General features: G+C 37.6%; 1 protein-coding gene across 1 annotated transcript in view; it reads left to right on the forward strand.

Moving 5' to 3' along the window:
* The first annotated feature begins 536 nt into the window (after positions 1–536).
* Positions 537–17,559, forward strand: part of CDIN1 (CDAN1 interacting nuclease 1) — a 212,321-nt gene continuing 195,298 nt past the window's right edge. Inside the window, exon 1 of the mRNA XM_082846713.1 lies at positions 537–738. Within this exon, the coding sequence (XP_082702839.1) occupies positions 638–738 (101 nt within the window). The 5' untranslated portion in view covers positions 537–637. The remainder of the gene's footprint in view (positions 739–17,559) is intronic.

Below are 17,559 nucleotides of genomic sequence, written 5' to 3' on the forward strand. Positions count from 1 at the left end.
ACAGCTCCTCCGCTGACGCTCGCAGGGCGCAGGGAGCCTTGAACCGAGAGAAGGCGTATTTCTTTGTAGGCCAGTCTCCGATTGGAGCTGCAGTAAAACGGGCGCGATTGGAAGCGTATTCAAATCGCGCGCCCTGGCAGTGGTTTTCTCGGGCTCAGCCTTAATGATCACGGTTACCCGTGGGCCCTGCTGCCTTGTCGATGCGCCAGGACTTCCTGGCTTCTGGCAACAGGGAAGGCATGACCGCCAGGAGCATTCCACGTTAATCCCAGGTGGGTCCTGCCCAGGGACCTGCCCGTAGGATTTAGGCGGCACGTCTGCCCGTGGCCGTTACTTCCTGGTTGGCTTGCCCTTAAGTAACATGGCGGCAGGTTGCCTTCGGCCGGGCCCTCTGCGGCTGCTCAGAAAGCCAAGGAAGGGCAGTCGGTCTACAGCCCGCCTCCCGCCGCGGAGCTGCAGGCTGAAGCCCAGGCTTGTGCAGCCAGGGGTGCAGGAGGGAGGGTAGGGGCAAGCCCAGAAAGTCGGGAACACAACGCTGTGCCGCATTGTGCCCACCCGTCGTCTCCCGACACGAAGGCTGCTCAAGCCCAGGGTGTTTTTTTCCTTTTCACTGCCACCTCCCAGTCCCTGGCCCAACATGATACTGACTAAAGCCCAATACGACGAGATAGCCCAGTGCCTAGTGTCTGTGCCGCCTACCAGGCAGAGCCTGAGGAAGCTGAAGCAGAGGTTCCCCAGGTAAGTGCCCATCTCCCCCCTCAAAGAGACCTTTGCTTGCAGTAGCTGTGCCTGGCAGCCCAGCCAGTGCTTAGAAACCACGTGTCACACATGACTGGGGAGGAACATGAGTGTCAGGTGTTAGGAGAGCAGGAATGGTGAAAAAGGTTTCTTCTTTGACCTGCTTTTCTCAGGAGAGTCTTAATGGACGAATCCCTTCAAGTCAACAAGTGTTTATTGAAAACTTGGTTTTTGCTAGGTGATGCGTGCATATAAGTAGGTGCTGCATAAATGTCTAGGGGTTGACAGATACTAGGAATGAATGATGGGTAGCAGGGCCCTCTCAAAGTGGAAATATGAATTGTAGATTCAAAAGGTGGAAATGGAGGACCCTTTTCAGTTGGCCTCTGGAAACAAACAAGGGAGTACAGGCCTAAAGGGGTCTCTTATAGTTTACTATGGCTCTCTGCTGTAATGAAGTGACCGCAAGTGTTCTCAAGCCAGTCAGAGACTGGTACCCTATGGATTCCACTGTTGGGTCAAGATTGGTCATTTGAACAGCCGTACCAGGTGTATTTCATACTTCCCTCCTCCCCAAGCATGTCTTTTTTTTTTTTTTAGTGATTTTTAGGATTCTCCAACTTTCTAAGAAGGGACTTTAGCAACTATATGCTATAGATTGCCTCATTTTAAAGATGTGCAAACTGAGGCCCTGGTGTTACCCAAAGAACCAGTCCAGAACAACCAGGTTATTGTATTTGTGCCATGTTAAAAGTATAGAATGTTCGTTTACCTTTCTTCTATTTCAAAACCAAATCCAAACTTATACCATTTTACTTTGTGGCACTGAGCACCATTAGCTTCCTTGTCTTTGACATCATCATGGAAGTGTTTTCTTGAGGAAAGAGATTATTGGATAATTGGTATTAGTAAAGTACAAATTGAAGGTCTTTTATAATCTCAGTTGTTTTTGAAGGACTCAGTTTTCCTAATCTGTAAAATGAAGGGATCTCTTTTTAATATTATCCAGATTTAATTTAAACCTTTATAGTCTAAGATTTTTTTCAGACTTGCTAACAAGGAACAAAATTGACAAATTGGAATTTAATTTTCTGTCATTAACTCTTTGCCAACTCTGCCAATGAACAGTGAAGGGTGAAGGCTGGTCAGCTAAGGGGATAGGTAGATTTTTCTGGGCAATTTTAAGATACAGCACACATTTAGATAATTCTGCTCTTGTTACGTACTTATATTAGCACTGTATTTTTGCTTCTCTTTCTTTTCCTTTCCCTCTTCTCTTTCTCTCTCCCTCATTTTTTTTCTTTCATTCTTTTCCATAGCAAATACCTTGTCCTCTCCGTTAGAGGTAACCTCCTTTTACTGTTATTAAGGACTTATGAAGTATACGTAAGAAAGACTCCATTCGTTTGGGGCACCATGCTGTCTTGCTTATTCTTATATGCCCTTTTTTCTCTTATGCATAATATGGCCAAATATTTTTTGCTTCTCCCAAATACCATTCAGGGTATAACTAACTCTTCATTTACCAGAGACTTTATTGAGAGAGGCTGCACTACCAATCTGCAGAAGGAATTAAAGAGCCATTTAGCAGCATCGGTAGGAATTCCATAAAGAGTGTGATTTGGGAGTTGGCCTCACAGTTTGCATCGTAGCACTGTTTTACTTTAGATGTTTCTTGCAAAGGACTTGAACAACCTTTAGATGTGATAGTTCATTTTGCCAGAGAATTGGTGAAGTAAGGACCTCAGAGATAATTTCTGGTGGCTCAAAGAGGTTAAGTGACTTGTCAGAAAGCCTAGAGTTATTGAATGGCTAAACAGTGTTTAGAATACAGGTTTCATGACTTTCAGGTCAGAGTTCTATACTAAGCTGCCTTAATTAGTTTTAATATTAATAATAATAACAGAAGCAATTATTTTTTGTGTGATGTTCACCTAAATTGAATTCTAAAAATAATCAAAGTACTGAAATGCTTTTAAAAGTTGCTAAAATTTTTTATTTTCCTGATTTTGAAAGTAGTACATGCTCAGTAAAGAAAATAAAAATTATTCATAATCCTATAGCTCCGAAAATTTCTGTTAACATATTTTAAAAATATTTCCAGTCTTTTTTATTCAGTGAGGTACTTTCTCTGCTAATGTAGTTTATAGGTCTTGCTTTTCTCACTTAACATATAGTGAGCATTACTCATCTTTAAAAATTCCTTATAATTTGTTTCAAATACTAATAATATCACATTCTAGATGTACCATCCATTTCCATATTGCTGGACATCAAGAGTTTTATTTTTCTAATTTTCTATTTCTGTACATATATTATGCCAAGTTTGCTTATTTTCTTACTTTAGAATCTTAGAAATTGGGAATGACCATATCAGCAGGTTTCAAACTTTTTGGTCTCCAGATCTCCTTACACTCTAAAAAAGTATTGAGGACCCCAGAAAACTTTTGTTTATATGGGTTATGTCTGTTGATGTTTATTAAAATATAAATTAAAACAGAAATTTTAAAAATTGCTTATTTATTTAAAAATAACAATAATAAACCTATTAAATTTAACCAATTTTAAAGGTTAATAACCATGATTTCAAAAAGCTAGTGAGAAAAATGGCCTTGTTTTGCACTTTTGCAAATCTCTTTAATATCTGCCTTAATAGAAGGAAGACATATCTGCTTCTGCAATCAACCTGTTGTGATATGCTGTTTTGGTTAAAGAACATGAAGAAATTCTGGCCTCAGACAAATATGTAGTTGGAAAAGGGAAGAGTAATTTAATAGACTTTTCAGATAACTGTGGGTGTTTTTGTATGTTGGGTATATTTTTGTATTGCAATGTGGAATGTGAAAACGTATTATAGAACTTTTTGGCCAGTCTTGAACTTTGAGTGGATCTTTTAGCCATGCATGATTTTTATCATCATGCATTGTTCATTTGCAAAATGTTGGTTGTGAGTTATGCAAGTCTTCTAAATGTTGTCACCTTTTATTATACAGCATCAAAAAAATCACATTTGTTAGTATCCCCACTGATCTCATCAGAAAAGTCTGTAAGATGTGAAGCTGTCACATTTACGGTGATGGATACAGAGTTTTCCAATATTTGATTTTCCCTTGAAAGCTCAAATTTTTTCGTTGGCAACAAATACTATCAGTTGTTTCCCTTGAAGTGACAGGCTCATGTTGTTTATTTTTGAGAAAATGTCTGCCAGATATCCAAATCTGAATAATCATACTTTGTTCATCATTCATCCAAGTAAAAATGGTGTTTCATGGAAAAGGCATCTAGTTCAGCTCTCAAACAATCATACAAGTGCTTTCCCTTGAGACAGTCATAATACTTCGATATGCAGTAGACGTGCTTTGCATTTACTTCTCAGTTTGTTATACAGAATGTTAGAAGAATGTGTATCAGGGGGTGAGATTTAATAAAATTAATAAGTGAATCTTAAGATATTCTTACGTGAAACTGGCTTTCTTTCTTCCTGCAAGTGTGTGACTCCTAGGACAGTTGTGCCAGGTCTTGATCTGTGCTCAGGACCTGGCAGTTTTGCCCACCGTGGTTTTTGCACCATCAGTGCAAATGTCACACAGAGGAAAAGGCAAATCATGTCTTACTGTTTCTATAAAAATAGTTTTGACCTTGTAGACTTCTGAGAGAGTCTCAGGGACTCCAGGGGTCCATTGGCCACACTTTAACAACAAGTAGCTATTTCAAACCAAAGGATATTTATGTTTTGAAGGATTTTGAAGTGTATTGACAAATTACTATCAAAAAGATTGTATTAATCCAATTACCAACAGCACGTGGCAGTATTCGTTTCTGCAACTTTTGTCAGTGTTGAAGAGAGTCATCATTTAGTCTTTAATATGATGGATCAAGAATGACATCTCATAATTTACATTTTTTGACTATAATGCATTGCATATTTTCCACATTGTTTATTAACCATTTAATTTTCTTCCTCTTGAATTACTTGCCTGGTGTCCTTTGCCTAATTTTCTATCGGAGTGTTTGCTCTTTCTGTTTATTGATTTGTTATTGTTTATTGATCTGCATATCTTAAGGATGTTGATGCTTTACATGTCATATTTTTGTTGCAGATATTTTCCCAGTTGTTGTGCTTTTAAATATTGTTTTTTTTTATATTCTTAACTTTAAACTTATGCTTTTTTTGTCCTTTCATGTCCTAAGATATGAAAAATAAATCTTCCCCCTAAATTTTCTCCTAGGTGCTTTATGGTTTTCTTTCTTATTTTTAATTCCATAATCTTTCTAGCTGCAGTTTATTTTAGTATATGCTCAAAGGTGAAGATATAGCTTCATTTTTCCCAAGCTTAACTTTTATTTTACACTGTGGTTTCTACTTGCTAGCCTCATTTCTCCATGGCCTATTTGTTTTCACTGAAATTACAAATTTTTGTTTTTCCAAGTCGCTACATTGAACTTGGGCCATTACCTTAACCACTCTGGTCTCACAATCCTCCCACTTAAAATGAAGGAGTAGAATTTTGTGATGTCTAATATTTTACAACTCCTAAACTTACCCTTATCCTATTCTATTCTGTTTTGCAGTTTTGCATTAAATGGGCCCTTTGACCCCCAAAACGTAGGAATACTGTATCTAAGTACTTGCTGAGGATATAGTCATTGATTTGCATCTCCCAACTTATTCCTGGACTTCCTTATTCAGGTAGAAGCCCCCAGCCCATTCAGCTGCTACTTATCAGGTCATGTTTTACACTGTATTTTCCTGCCTAAACACTACATATATATCTGATTATATATCATTCTTTATTTATATATATAAATATTAAAGATGTATAAATATATATATATCTTATTTTGAAATTTTTAACTTACAGAAAAGTTGCAGAAATGTTAACCATATATCCTTCACTCAGGTTCCTCTAATGTTAACATCTTACATAACCAACATACAATTGTCAAAATCAGGAAATTGATTTTAATGCAATATAGCCAAATAATTTACAGACCTGTTTTGAACTTTGCTAGTTTTTTTTGTTTGTTATTGTTCTTGTTTGTTTGTTTGTTTGTTTTTTGACTGTCTCTTTTCTATTTCAGGATCACACATTAGATTAGTTGTCATGTCTTCTTTTTGGTCTCCTCCAGGCTATGACTATTCCTTAATATTTTTTTGTCTTTTATGAACTTGACATTTTTGAAGGGTACTGGTCAGTTATTGTGTTGAATGTCCCTAAGTTTGTGCTTAATGTTTTCTCATGATCAGAGGAGGGTAAACATTTTTGGCATAAATACCCCAGAAGTGATGTTGTGCCTTTCTCAGGGCATCATATCAAGGGGGATCTGATTTTGTATGTCTTATTACTGCTGAGGTTAACGTTATTCACTTGGTTAAGGGGTGGTGTCTGCCAAGTTTCTCCACTGTAAAGTTCGCTTTCCAATAATTGCCTTGTGGGGATATCCTTTGAGGCTCTGCAAATATCCAGTTTCTCACCTCACACTTTTTCGCTCTGATTTTAGCATCCATCAATGGTTCTTGCATGAAATAGTTACTGTGGGTATTTGCCTATCAGTGATTTTCTTTTTTAGTTTTTAATAAATTTATGTATTTATTTTTTGCTGCATTGGGTCTTTGTTGCTGCGTGCAGGCTTTTCTCTAGTTGTGGCGAGCTGGGGCTACTCTTTGTTGTGGTGCGCGGGCTTCTTATTGCAGTGGCTTCTCTTGTTGCGGAGCCTGGGCCCTAGGCATGCGGGCTTCAGTAGTTGTGGCTCCCAGGCCCTAGAGCGCAGGCTCAGTAGTTGTGGCTCACGGGCTTAGTTGCTCCGCAGCATGTGGGATCTTCCCGGACCAGGGCTCGAACCCGTGCCCATTGGCAGGTGGATTCTTAACCACTGCGCCACCAGGGAAGCCCTTATCAGTGATTTTCTATTACTCTCACTGGAGTACTCTGTCACCTAGTATCATTCTCTACCACCATTTTATGTGAAATGTTCCACCCTACAGTCACCCCATGATTTTCACTGGTCCTTGCAGTTTATTCACCTCTTACAGCATTTGGTCTGTAATAACTCACTGTGTGCTCACTATGTTTGTGGCACTATTTGGATAATTTTTAGAAAACAGAAAGGATAATGTAGTAATTAATTTTGAACAACTTGTAGTCTGAGGAAAGAGTTTAAGACACATCTAATAGCTATAAATTATTAGAATCATAGAATGTTAGAAACCAAAGGATTTGTTGTACCGTTAGTTCACATATGGTTAGTCAAAACGGATTCTTAGAGGAGATATAACTTTGTTGGAAATTCTTTTGTTGGTAAATAACCCTTTGGCACAATTTAATTTTTCCAAGTTCCTTTGCTGTGCATTAGTTTGGTTGCTATTTATGTCTATATTAATGAGTCATAAGTCAAACTCTTGGTAACATAAATCTCTAAGCAAATAAGTGTCTTTATCTTGTTCCTGTATTTTTTTCTCTTAGGAATCCTTGCATAGGTTTTTCTAATGGTGCCTTCCACATTTCTAAGCTTTTTTTTTTATCTTGGTATGCAACATTTACAATATAGGCAACCATTCACTCTTATGAGGCTGTTCGTAGAGAAATCTCAAAAGAAGTAATTGAAAACTCATTTGGCTGGGCTCCCTGTGCTTAAACTGATACACACTCGGCTTGTTTTCTTGAGGTCTTCACCTGACTCTGAGAACTGGAGTTAAGGCTGGCTCTGCTGTGTATTTGCCAGTATTGAACTTAGTAGTTCTTGGCAGTGACCTAGGGATCTAGTCTGGCTAGGAGTGGAGTAGCGAAGGGACCTGCTTGGGACAAGCACAACAATTTTCCTTAGCCTTTGCATTTAAGGTGGCCTAGCTTCATTTGGTACTACCAATGGTTATAGTTGTTCTTTTTTGAACCCCCCCCCGCCCCCCTCCAGATCCATTTTAACCTGTCCCCATTTCCCATAGGAAATCTTGTATTTCATTGTTTCTGCTTCCTTAACCATTTGTTCTTGGGAAATGACTTGGCTCTGCCTCTTTTTATCTGAGTCATAGTTGCCTCATCTGTAAAAGGAGGGATGAAGCTCCACAGCCAGTAAGTAGGAGAAACAGGATTCAAACCCAGGCAGAGTCTGACTCCAGATTCTTCTTCTTGCTCTATTGCCCCTTGCTCTTCAGTTCCTTAAGGCTGTTGTGAGGATTAAGTGAAATAAGGCATGTTAAACACTTAGTACGGTGTAGAGGTCCTGGTAAGTATTTAATGGATGGTAAATACGATTACTGTTATTATTAGAATTTAGTAAATGGCCTACAGTAGAAGAAATGTCTGAGTAGTAACCTTTGAAACATAGAAGACACAAATTTGCTTTGATATGGATCAGTTGATTGTATGGCTGTGAACGCACAGATTTTGATCATTAGTTGAATGTGGCCCAGATATCAGAAACTTGCCTTAGATCTTTCATAGCAATATATAATGCCATTTAAAAAAACCCAGACTTTTAAACCTAGAGTCACTGATTTTTTAGAATAATAGTAGCACATTGCCCATATAATTAATACTGTAGGGCGTGGTTTACTAAATTTGGAAGATTATTTCTGTTGGCCTTGTTCTCTCAATTGAATTGAAGGTTGGTACTCAGTTGCTGGTCAATTTTCTATACTAATGTTATGGTGGACCTGAGTTCCAGAATCATGAGTGAGAATAGCTCATAAGGGGAGAAAAAGTCAGCCTATTATTGAACTGGAAATTCTTTTGCTATTTTTGCCAAAGAAATATAATTAATTTATATGCCCTTCAAAAATAATACTCATATACTTAGGAAATACACCTAGGAGTACTTCTGTATTGATCATTAGTGCAAATTGGAAAAGAAATGGGTCTAAAAATTGGCCTAAGAATATGATTATTTCATATATTTCCTTTAGTCATCTTTTAAAATATGCTTTTTTACTCTGTGAGATTTCAGGTTTTTATTTTGTTGCTGCATTGTAGCCTAGCTTTAAAGACTCTCCTGGAAGGTTATTTTGTTAAGTATATGGCATCTTCACTTTCCAAAAGAAGTGCTTAGCTTTTATCAGATGTTTGTGCCCCTCAGCATTTGCATAGTTGTAAAAGTGAGATGAGCTTGCATTCCTGCAAAGGAATATTTGACGAAAACCTCAGATAGTGTTATCCTGAGAAAAACCTAAACGCTGACAATATTTCTTATTAGTTGGAGGGGGAGACTTTTATGTTATTAGATTATTGACTTCATTTTTAAGTTTATATTCAGGCATCAAACTTTAGTCAACTAAGTAATAACCCATCCCGGAATGTTTGCTGGTATAATAAAGAGGAATTATATATTTCCCTAGGAGAAAAATGTTCAATAGATGTATAGGGTGATAATATTTTATAATTTGACTTTCAACAAATGTTGACTGAATTTACCATTATGTTTTTATTACACATCTTGTGCAATTTTGCCATATAGGTTCAGTTTTCCTTAAAAAAAGCAATCAAGCAATATAAAAGTCCTTTTTCAGAGTAGGTATGAAAAGTGACCTTAAAAGTCATATACTGGAATGAAAATCATACGGAAGATGGGTAAAGAATAAGTTTTCCTTCCTTTTATTTTCAGTTGTCTTTTTCTTGGTGGGAAGTGTCTTCAGGTGTTTGTTTTAGACATTCTGCTTTCAAATTGCTTCTGTGGTAAGCTGGTATATGATGAACTCCGGAAATGTGCTTGGTTACAGCTTCTTACTGAATGACAAGTCTCCATTTCTTAGGGGAGCAAACAGACAGCTGGATCCAGGATGATTCAGTCCATAGGTTTGAAACCAGCATGGAGCAGTCTGTGCATGATGGATTAATAATGGTACACGGCTGGTCATGAATCCAGCCCTTTCCTGGGCCACTTTGGGGAACTAATACCTTCCTCTACTTTTCTTTCTTCTCTCCGTCCCAACCTTTCAGGAGGCATCTTGATAATGTATGTAAGAGTTAATAATTCTTCCTTATAAACCAAAGCTTCCTTCTTGCCAAAGAACAGTGATACAGTTGACAATGTCAGCTTTTTCAAGTGCCTCCTCTTGACAGAGAGGTGATCTTTTCTGTTCCTTCAAGACAGCAAATAAGTTTTTTTGTTTTCATTTTTTAGCCTAGTGTGGTGTTCCAACTGTGACCTGATAAAACCTACAGTCTCATTGAGGAAACCGAGAGCTCTGCAATTTTCCATCCAAAGTAAAATGTTAAAATATCTCAGGGCTTATTTCTTTTCTGTGTTTTAAATATTGAGATTCAGCTGCTAAAAATGTTTGAAACCTGTTAAACTTAGAGAAATAACTTTAACACTATGGGAATAAATATTTTGAAACAAAGCAATGCAAGTAGAGGAAAAAGTAAGGTGGATTCGTGTCTCTTGATACTGTTGTTCAGTAAAATACATAAGCCCTGGGTCTTTTCCTTGACTGAATGCTGACTCACGTGAATTGGAGCAATTCTGTGTGAAGCTCAGGCTTTTTCTGAGGTGTCCTGGGAGCAGTAGTCATATACAAGACTGAGACTTAAAATAGATGGTGCATTTTCACCCTCTCTAACATAACTCACATATTTATTTTTAATCTTTTGGTTATTGTTAGACCTGTCCTTTGCTTTAGGCCCTAGAAAGGATGAGATTAAAACTCTGATCTTGTATTTATCCTGTTTTAGGAGATAGGAGGCATAGCAGACCCTTGATATTTACAAGGGTTATCGCTTATGGCTGTTGAAAATCCTCAAATATGCAGCTAGCACTATATAGGATGGCAAAGGTCTACAAAGTTTGATGCACTTTTTAACAAAAGTTAAACTCATTTCTCAGCTAATTGACTTGCTGCTCCCCACATCAGCCTAGGGGTATGGAAGATTCAGATTTACCCTCAGCAAGTTTATGAATTAGCATTTGTCATGGATCTTTGTGATCACTCTTAAATAGTCAGAACTGGGTATGTTTCATCCAAGAATGCTGTGGGTACCCAACTTCCACTTTAGGATGAGTAGAAATGCAGGGTGAAACTACCTCGTAGTTTGTCACTAATGCCTATGCCACACCTTAGCCCCCTAAGATTCCATAACTTGTGAGATGGTGTCTAAGACCTGTGGGGGAACGAGGCTCTTTGTAGGTGGCCTCCTTTGTAGATGGGATGTGGGAAAGCAAAGCATCATTTAAATGCATCTTACTACAATCGCACATGAAATTAGACTGGCAATTCATTTTTTTCGATTTTTTGTTTCTGTCTACAACTCTTCCAAGCTGATATCATCTTTTGCTTAAGGTATATTATACTGCTATTTGTTTTTGCTGATAATACTGGTAGGGAAAGCTAATAAAACTTGAAATTAACTCGCGCTTCAAGCCCCATTTAGCTAAAATAGTAAATGGACTGGGGATATAAGAGACTCTTGGTTGTATAGCATTAAAAACCCCACAGACCCCTACAGCCTAGATGTAACAGATAGCTCACAAACATCATTTGTTAACTGACAAAGTTAACATTATCTAAATTCTTATTTCCTGAGGCCAGCTAAAATATATATTAAGGTAAAAATACATTTAACCTCCAGTTCATAACATTAAAATTTTTTATTTGCACTTTGGTGGTCATGTTTGGAGCTGTTCATATGCTGATCACAAAAGCTTCTCCAGAGGGACCTGCATACCTCTCTCATGATTTCAAATTCAATGATTTGGAGAGTGTTGGACTGAGATAGCAACTAGAGATCATCTAGTCAAATGGTTAGTGTTAGAGGGGCATAAACTGAGGGAGGATTTGACCAAAGTTACACATTTGAAGGCAAAACTCTCCCTTCAAGCTCTTTAATTAAAGATCACCGAATGCCCTAGGAGTCTAGGGGCCAGGTTGGTATCAGCAAGGAGTGAAGGAATGGAGCTGGCCTGGTTGGGATCATGGCAAAGTGAAAGGACAGTTGTGTGCACGGGCAGGGCAGCTGCAACCTTACACCAGCCATCTGTTGCCGTGCTGGAATGTGGGCCCAGGGCTGCCAGGTCTTCTATTCTCTAGAAAGCAGCTCTAGATCTGATTTTTTTCAGAAAAAAAATATCCTGAATTTTAACTGTTGTCAATTTGTTTGAATTTTGAAAAACAGTGTGTGGGCCAACATTTTCCTGGCCAAACAGAACAAGTCTGTGGGCTGAATTTGGCCTACAGCCCATGGGAGCTGGAGCTGGCTCTTTCCAGCTTGTGAGAGCTGATCGGAAGCATCTTTTCCCCACTCTACACACTGTGACCTCACATCAGTAGCTTAAAATCAGCCACAGTGGGAGTGTTTACACCACAGAAATTGGCCCATGCTATAAACCTCGGCTCCCCTGTCCCTCCCCACTGCCACCAAAGGCATTTCTTAAGCCCCTGAGCCCTTGTATACCATCAGCATAGCTTTTTTCCTAGAAAGGGCTCATAACACATATATCTGTACCTCATTTATTCTTAGAAATTAAAATATTTTTGTGAGTTGGGCTTTCTTCCCCCCCCACCCCCGGTTTTTTTTTTTTTTTTTTTTGGCCAAAGAGAAGATACATATTTTTTCCCCCACTATGGTTATTGTGGGAACTAGAATTCCATTCAGTACCTAGTATGTTGTCGGTGTTATGAAACATATCATAATGGACATTTGATTGAACTGACCTGAGGGAAATGCTGCTTAGTTAAAAAACAAAAGCTATATACATGTCTCATTTAGGAAAATTAATCCCTTTCAGAGTAGATTCATTGGCTAAATTTAGTGATTATTCACACTTTAGGAATTTAGAAATGCTCCAGTGGTATACCTGAGGGTTTATCATGTCAGAAATTATTTTAAGAGAAACTTCAAGCTTAGTTGTTACATCTTCCCTTGGCAGTTACTCCAATATAAAAAAGAAAATAAAGTATCTCTGCAATTGTAATGAAAAAAGATTGGGAGATAGCCAATTGATTACCATGTGATTTAGTACAATTTTGTAAAGACTTAATTGTCGCGTGTTCAGATGTATTTCTTTTCTACGTCCAAAGTATCAGTAATAAAATAATATGGCAACATACAGCTAAAACAGAAGTGGACAATAAAATTAACAATATTAGCCAAGCATATGTGAATTTTAGAATGTCAAGTGGAATTCTCTGTGGGGATGGGCCCACACTGGTGGGCTGGCTAAGTGGTATTGAGTTTGGCAGAGTTGCCATGGCTTGTGATTGACCTTGGGTGGTTTATTTAGCTCTCTCTGCTTATGGTTAATTATTGTATAAATCGATAGGAAGCAAAACCCTATTACTGTGAACTCCAGGAGGTCATTCAGTTTTTTGTTGTAGAGGCAGTTTTTTATATTGGTTTAAAGAACTTCGTTCTGGAAATAGACGTATGAATTCCGGCTTCATGACTTACTTGCCAGGTGACCTCTTGGTGCCTCAGTGTCCTTTGTTTATAAAATGGGATTGTTATGAACTTGACATAAGGTAGTACATAGAAAATGATTAGCGTAGTTCCTGATACTGTGTCAAATTAATTTTGCTGCTGCTGTTATTGTTACCGTTGTTGATTTGAGGATGCTTGTTGCGATGGTATCTATGCTTATAATAGACTCAGTGTTAGAACTGAAAAGATTTTACCTAAACGAGCCTCTTTATTTTCTAGGTTTCCAAAGTGTTTTTCTTTAACCCCCTGGGTAATAGGAAACCTGCTTTTAGCAAATTATGGTGAAAATATAGTCTTTAGATGATACTGGCAACCACGATGTGCTTTTATGTTGATGACAAATGGGCATATCAAGGTTTAGATTGATTCCCCCCACTCCCCACCCCAGGATAGAAAATGGTTATGTAACATGATCTCTGCCTAAGACAGAATTAGTGGGAATGTTAAAACCTGAGAATTCTAAAGTATGTTCTTGTCTAATTACTTTTCTTAAATGCAACTCCCCCGCCCCCGCATATTCTGGAAGCTCTTTTATATTCTTGCCTCACCTTGATAACAAGGTGGTGATGAATTTATGAAAGATATTTGGGCGAATACCAGTTTTGGAGTGAGGGTTCTGCACCAGGAAGTAGTTTGAGTCCAGTAGTTATATAAGTTCAAGTCAGTCTTCCAGGGCATGGAGAGTTTGTTGGATACCACAGATCATCACACGAGTGTGAACATTGATTTTAGTGTTTAATATAAAGATTAATAAATTTGGGGACTTCCCTGGTGGTCCAGTGGTTAAGAATCCACCTGCCAATGCAGGGGACATGGGTTTGATCCCTGGTCCGGGAACATCCCACATGCCGAGGAGCAACTAAGCCCCTGTGCCACAACTACTGAAGCCCGCGCGCCTAGAGCCCGTGCTTTGCAATAAGAGAAGCCACCGCAAGGAGAAGCTTGCGCACTGCAATGAAGAGTAGCCACTGCTCGCCCCAACTAGAGAAAGCCCGCACGCAGCTATGAAGACCCAGTGAAGCCAAAAATAAAAATAAATAAATAAATAATTTTTTTAAAAAGTTAATTTAAAGAACTAGTGTTTTTAAACAATCTTAAAATCTATTCATGGTGCTAATACTGATTATGAAAAAGACCTTATGGTAAACACAAAGAAATTGCAGAATCTTTTAAAAAGAAAATAGATTTATTGTTCCTTAAGGCTTTGCTTATTTTTAATTACAGTGTATTCTAGAATGCTGCCTGCAAAGAATTTGCTTAATTTATCTTATTTGTGCAGTTCTGCTGATCATATAGTTGCAATAATAATGAGTTGGACAATACAGTAAGTTTTGCCCTTCCTTTTCTATTTTATTATAGAGCATATCTTCCTCTAAGTTCTAGGTCAGAGAGGCTTTCAGCTTTAGACTTACTTCACTTAAGCGGCTTAGGCCAGATTGGAATAAAAGTATTAAAACTGGTTAGAGATCTTCATGCTTTAAAAAAAATTATACTTAAAATCTTTGAGCAACACTCTGAAAAATAGTTGCCTGTAGCCAAAGATTATGGAAGTAAAAGTCATAACTATACTATAGATTGTATTTTGAGGACAGTTATTTGCCGTATAACTCTTGTGAACTGTAAAAACAAGATTCAGTTAGTTTTCATGTTAGAGGTGTGTAAGGAGACTAGGTTTGGTACATTTTCATGAAAAGTATTTTATTCATGTGATAGCTTTTTGAACAATTGTATTCTGCACTGTATTACAGTGAAACAATAAATTGCTGAATATACTGTCTGCTGAATATGACTTTACCATGAAAAATTTGATGCATGGAGAGGGAAAGGTTGGAATATATCAACCTTTTCTGACAAGGGACTTTGAATTTTGACCTACTACAGGTGACCTTTGTGCACAATAAAAGTGAGCTTAATCTTGAGGTCAAGGTTGAGGTGAACGGCAGGGCAACGTGGCAGAACTTATGCTGATTGTGGGTACTTCAGAGCCTATGTAGCTATTGGCTAAATGGGAGTCTGGCAGCTTTTTGTTTTTAATTTTTAGCATTTCCAGGAGCTTATTTATAGCAAGTTGTTTAGCTTTTTAATGCCGTTCTGTTTCCTCAAAGCTCAGCTATCTGTTTAGCTGTGGTTAAGTTTGTCTGTTTTTATAAAGTTTACTGTTTCTGAGTGAAAGGCATGAGTGTGCTCTTATTTTCCGTTCTGTAGATAAGCCTTAGCTAAAAATAAAAATGTTCTTATGGCTTATAGAAAAGACAACTGACATATATAACCTTGGAACTGAAAATACATCTTCTTTTAAGAGGGTTTATTTCTTTGACAAGTTGAACTTTTGTCATCTAACTTTGGAACTGTCAGAAGAATTTTTAAGTACTTTGTACCTTTATCTAGATTATAATTAAGAGAACTCTCATGAATTATTGTCTTAAAAGGTTTAGATGATTTAGAGACAGGTTATTCCCTTGAAAGTTTCTTTGAAATGCATCTGCTAATGCATTTACGTTATAATATGATATAAACTATTTTTAAGATTTTGCCTGCTGTGCATAGAAGGAAAAAAATGTTTTAAAACATAAATTTTACTAGTGAGTAGCTCAACGGTTTTGTCCTAGATGAAACTGCACCTTAGCAAACATCAGGAAAAAACCTGCCAGCGTTATATTGTCTGAATACTTCATGATTATTCTGCCCAAATAATTGGTTGAAACAACAAACAGTTGGGGGAGAGTGTCAGAGACTCTAATGCAAAGAACTTCTACTCTTTTTAATCGAGCCTGCAAAATATATTCCCCAGAACTGATCAGCTCTGGAGCACTGAGGTTTGGTGATTGGAATGGCAGGAAACCATGCTTTCAGGACATAACGAATTGATGAGGCCATCCATCATTTGTTAGCATACGCTGAAACGTGGGCTATGTGTGCAGAGGCCTGTGATTTAGTAAATACTTGGGAGATGAATAGAGCTTACACACGAGGGAAGATATTGCTGTCCTTCAGCAGCCTGAGACCCAGGCGCCTGCTGAGAAGGCCATCTGATGGCACATCATCAGTAACTGGCCTGTCACAGTCAGCGGTGCCCACGGACCATCGCCAGTATATTAAATGCATTTTTAATATCTGCTTCAGTAGATTTAATGAAGAAAATTTAGTTTCCATATTCCAAGCACTGCTTCTTCAAGTGTTCTAAGGCATGGACTCTTGTCTACACAAGAAAGGGGGAAGACCATACTGGCAGTTAGGAGAGTTGATTGAAAAGGACACTCAAACAAAATAGTGTGCAAATGAAAAATGCTTTTAGCAGTGTTGGTATCTCGTTGATGTTAAAAAAGCTCTTTTTTTTTTTTTTAAAGAGGTTTTACATAAGTTCCTTGGGCCCTAATTCCTTCCTTCCCTCCCAAGTCCTTTCACTAGGAGGGTTGAACCTGCTGCTAAGATATGTAAGCCTACTGATCTGAAAAGAATATTAAGGGAATATTACAACTTGACATATTTTGAAGAGAGACTCAATTTTAAATGAGTTTGTGTTTTGAGATACTGTTTGATTCTTAGGATTTTTGCATGAAGATATAAAGTAGGATTTTTCTTAGCTAGTTGGCTTCCACATTTTTGTTGAACTTGTTAATCAAGTTAGTATATTTTTGTCTGGGATCGTGCTCAAAATGAATGTGAAAAAAATTGGTTGGCAACTTGATTAAAAAATGCTCTTATACTTCCTTAGACTATAAGGCTTCTTTAAAAATTGTGATTTAAAAATGTTCAGTTTTTCTGTCCTGGCAAAGTGCATAGATTTCTTCTTTTTAATGAGTTTCAGTGTTGACATTATTTACTACAAAACAGCAAGACAACCAGTTAGATATTGTTGCAAGCATGCACTTTAAAGGTTTCCCCTCTTGTTTCAAAAAAAAAAAAAAAAATCTAGAATATGCTCTCATGTTCACAGAAGAAGAAGCTACAGAATGGGACCTATAAATCTGATTCCTGCATGTGTCAAATAGTAATGTATTAAATGCATATTATTATAAAAATTTAAGACATGTCTTAAACACACTTACATTTTTATAACACGTGGCAATATTCAATAATACATTTCCTTGTTAGCATCTGTTTGCTGTTGTTGTTGGCAAGACCTATGATTTATTGCTTAACTTAATGACCAAGACCATTTTGGACCTGATATATGCCCCTAAGCTTATTACATCACTAAATAAAATAAAATGTATGCACGTGTGACAGTTATTTTTATAATTGTTTATCCCTTTAAGTGCCCTATTCAGCGATTCACTGAAAGGTTCATAATGGTTGGCTTGTAACCAGAAAATAATCTCAGAAAGGTAAAATGTATTTCTTGTTTAGAAATAAAATGTCAGACTGATGGTGAGGATAGGGGTCCCAGCAAGAGTTTGCAGCACTCAAA

Source organism: Leucopleurus acutus (assembly GCF_964270905.1).
Source record: "Leucopleurus acutus genome assembly, chromosome: 1".
Lineage (NCBI taxonomy): Eukaryota > Metazoa > Chordata > Mammalia > Artiodactyla > Delphinidae > Leucopleurus > Leucopleurus acutus.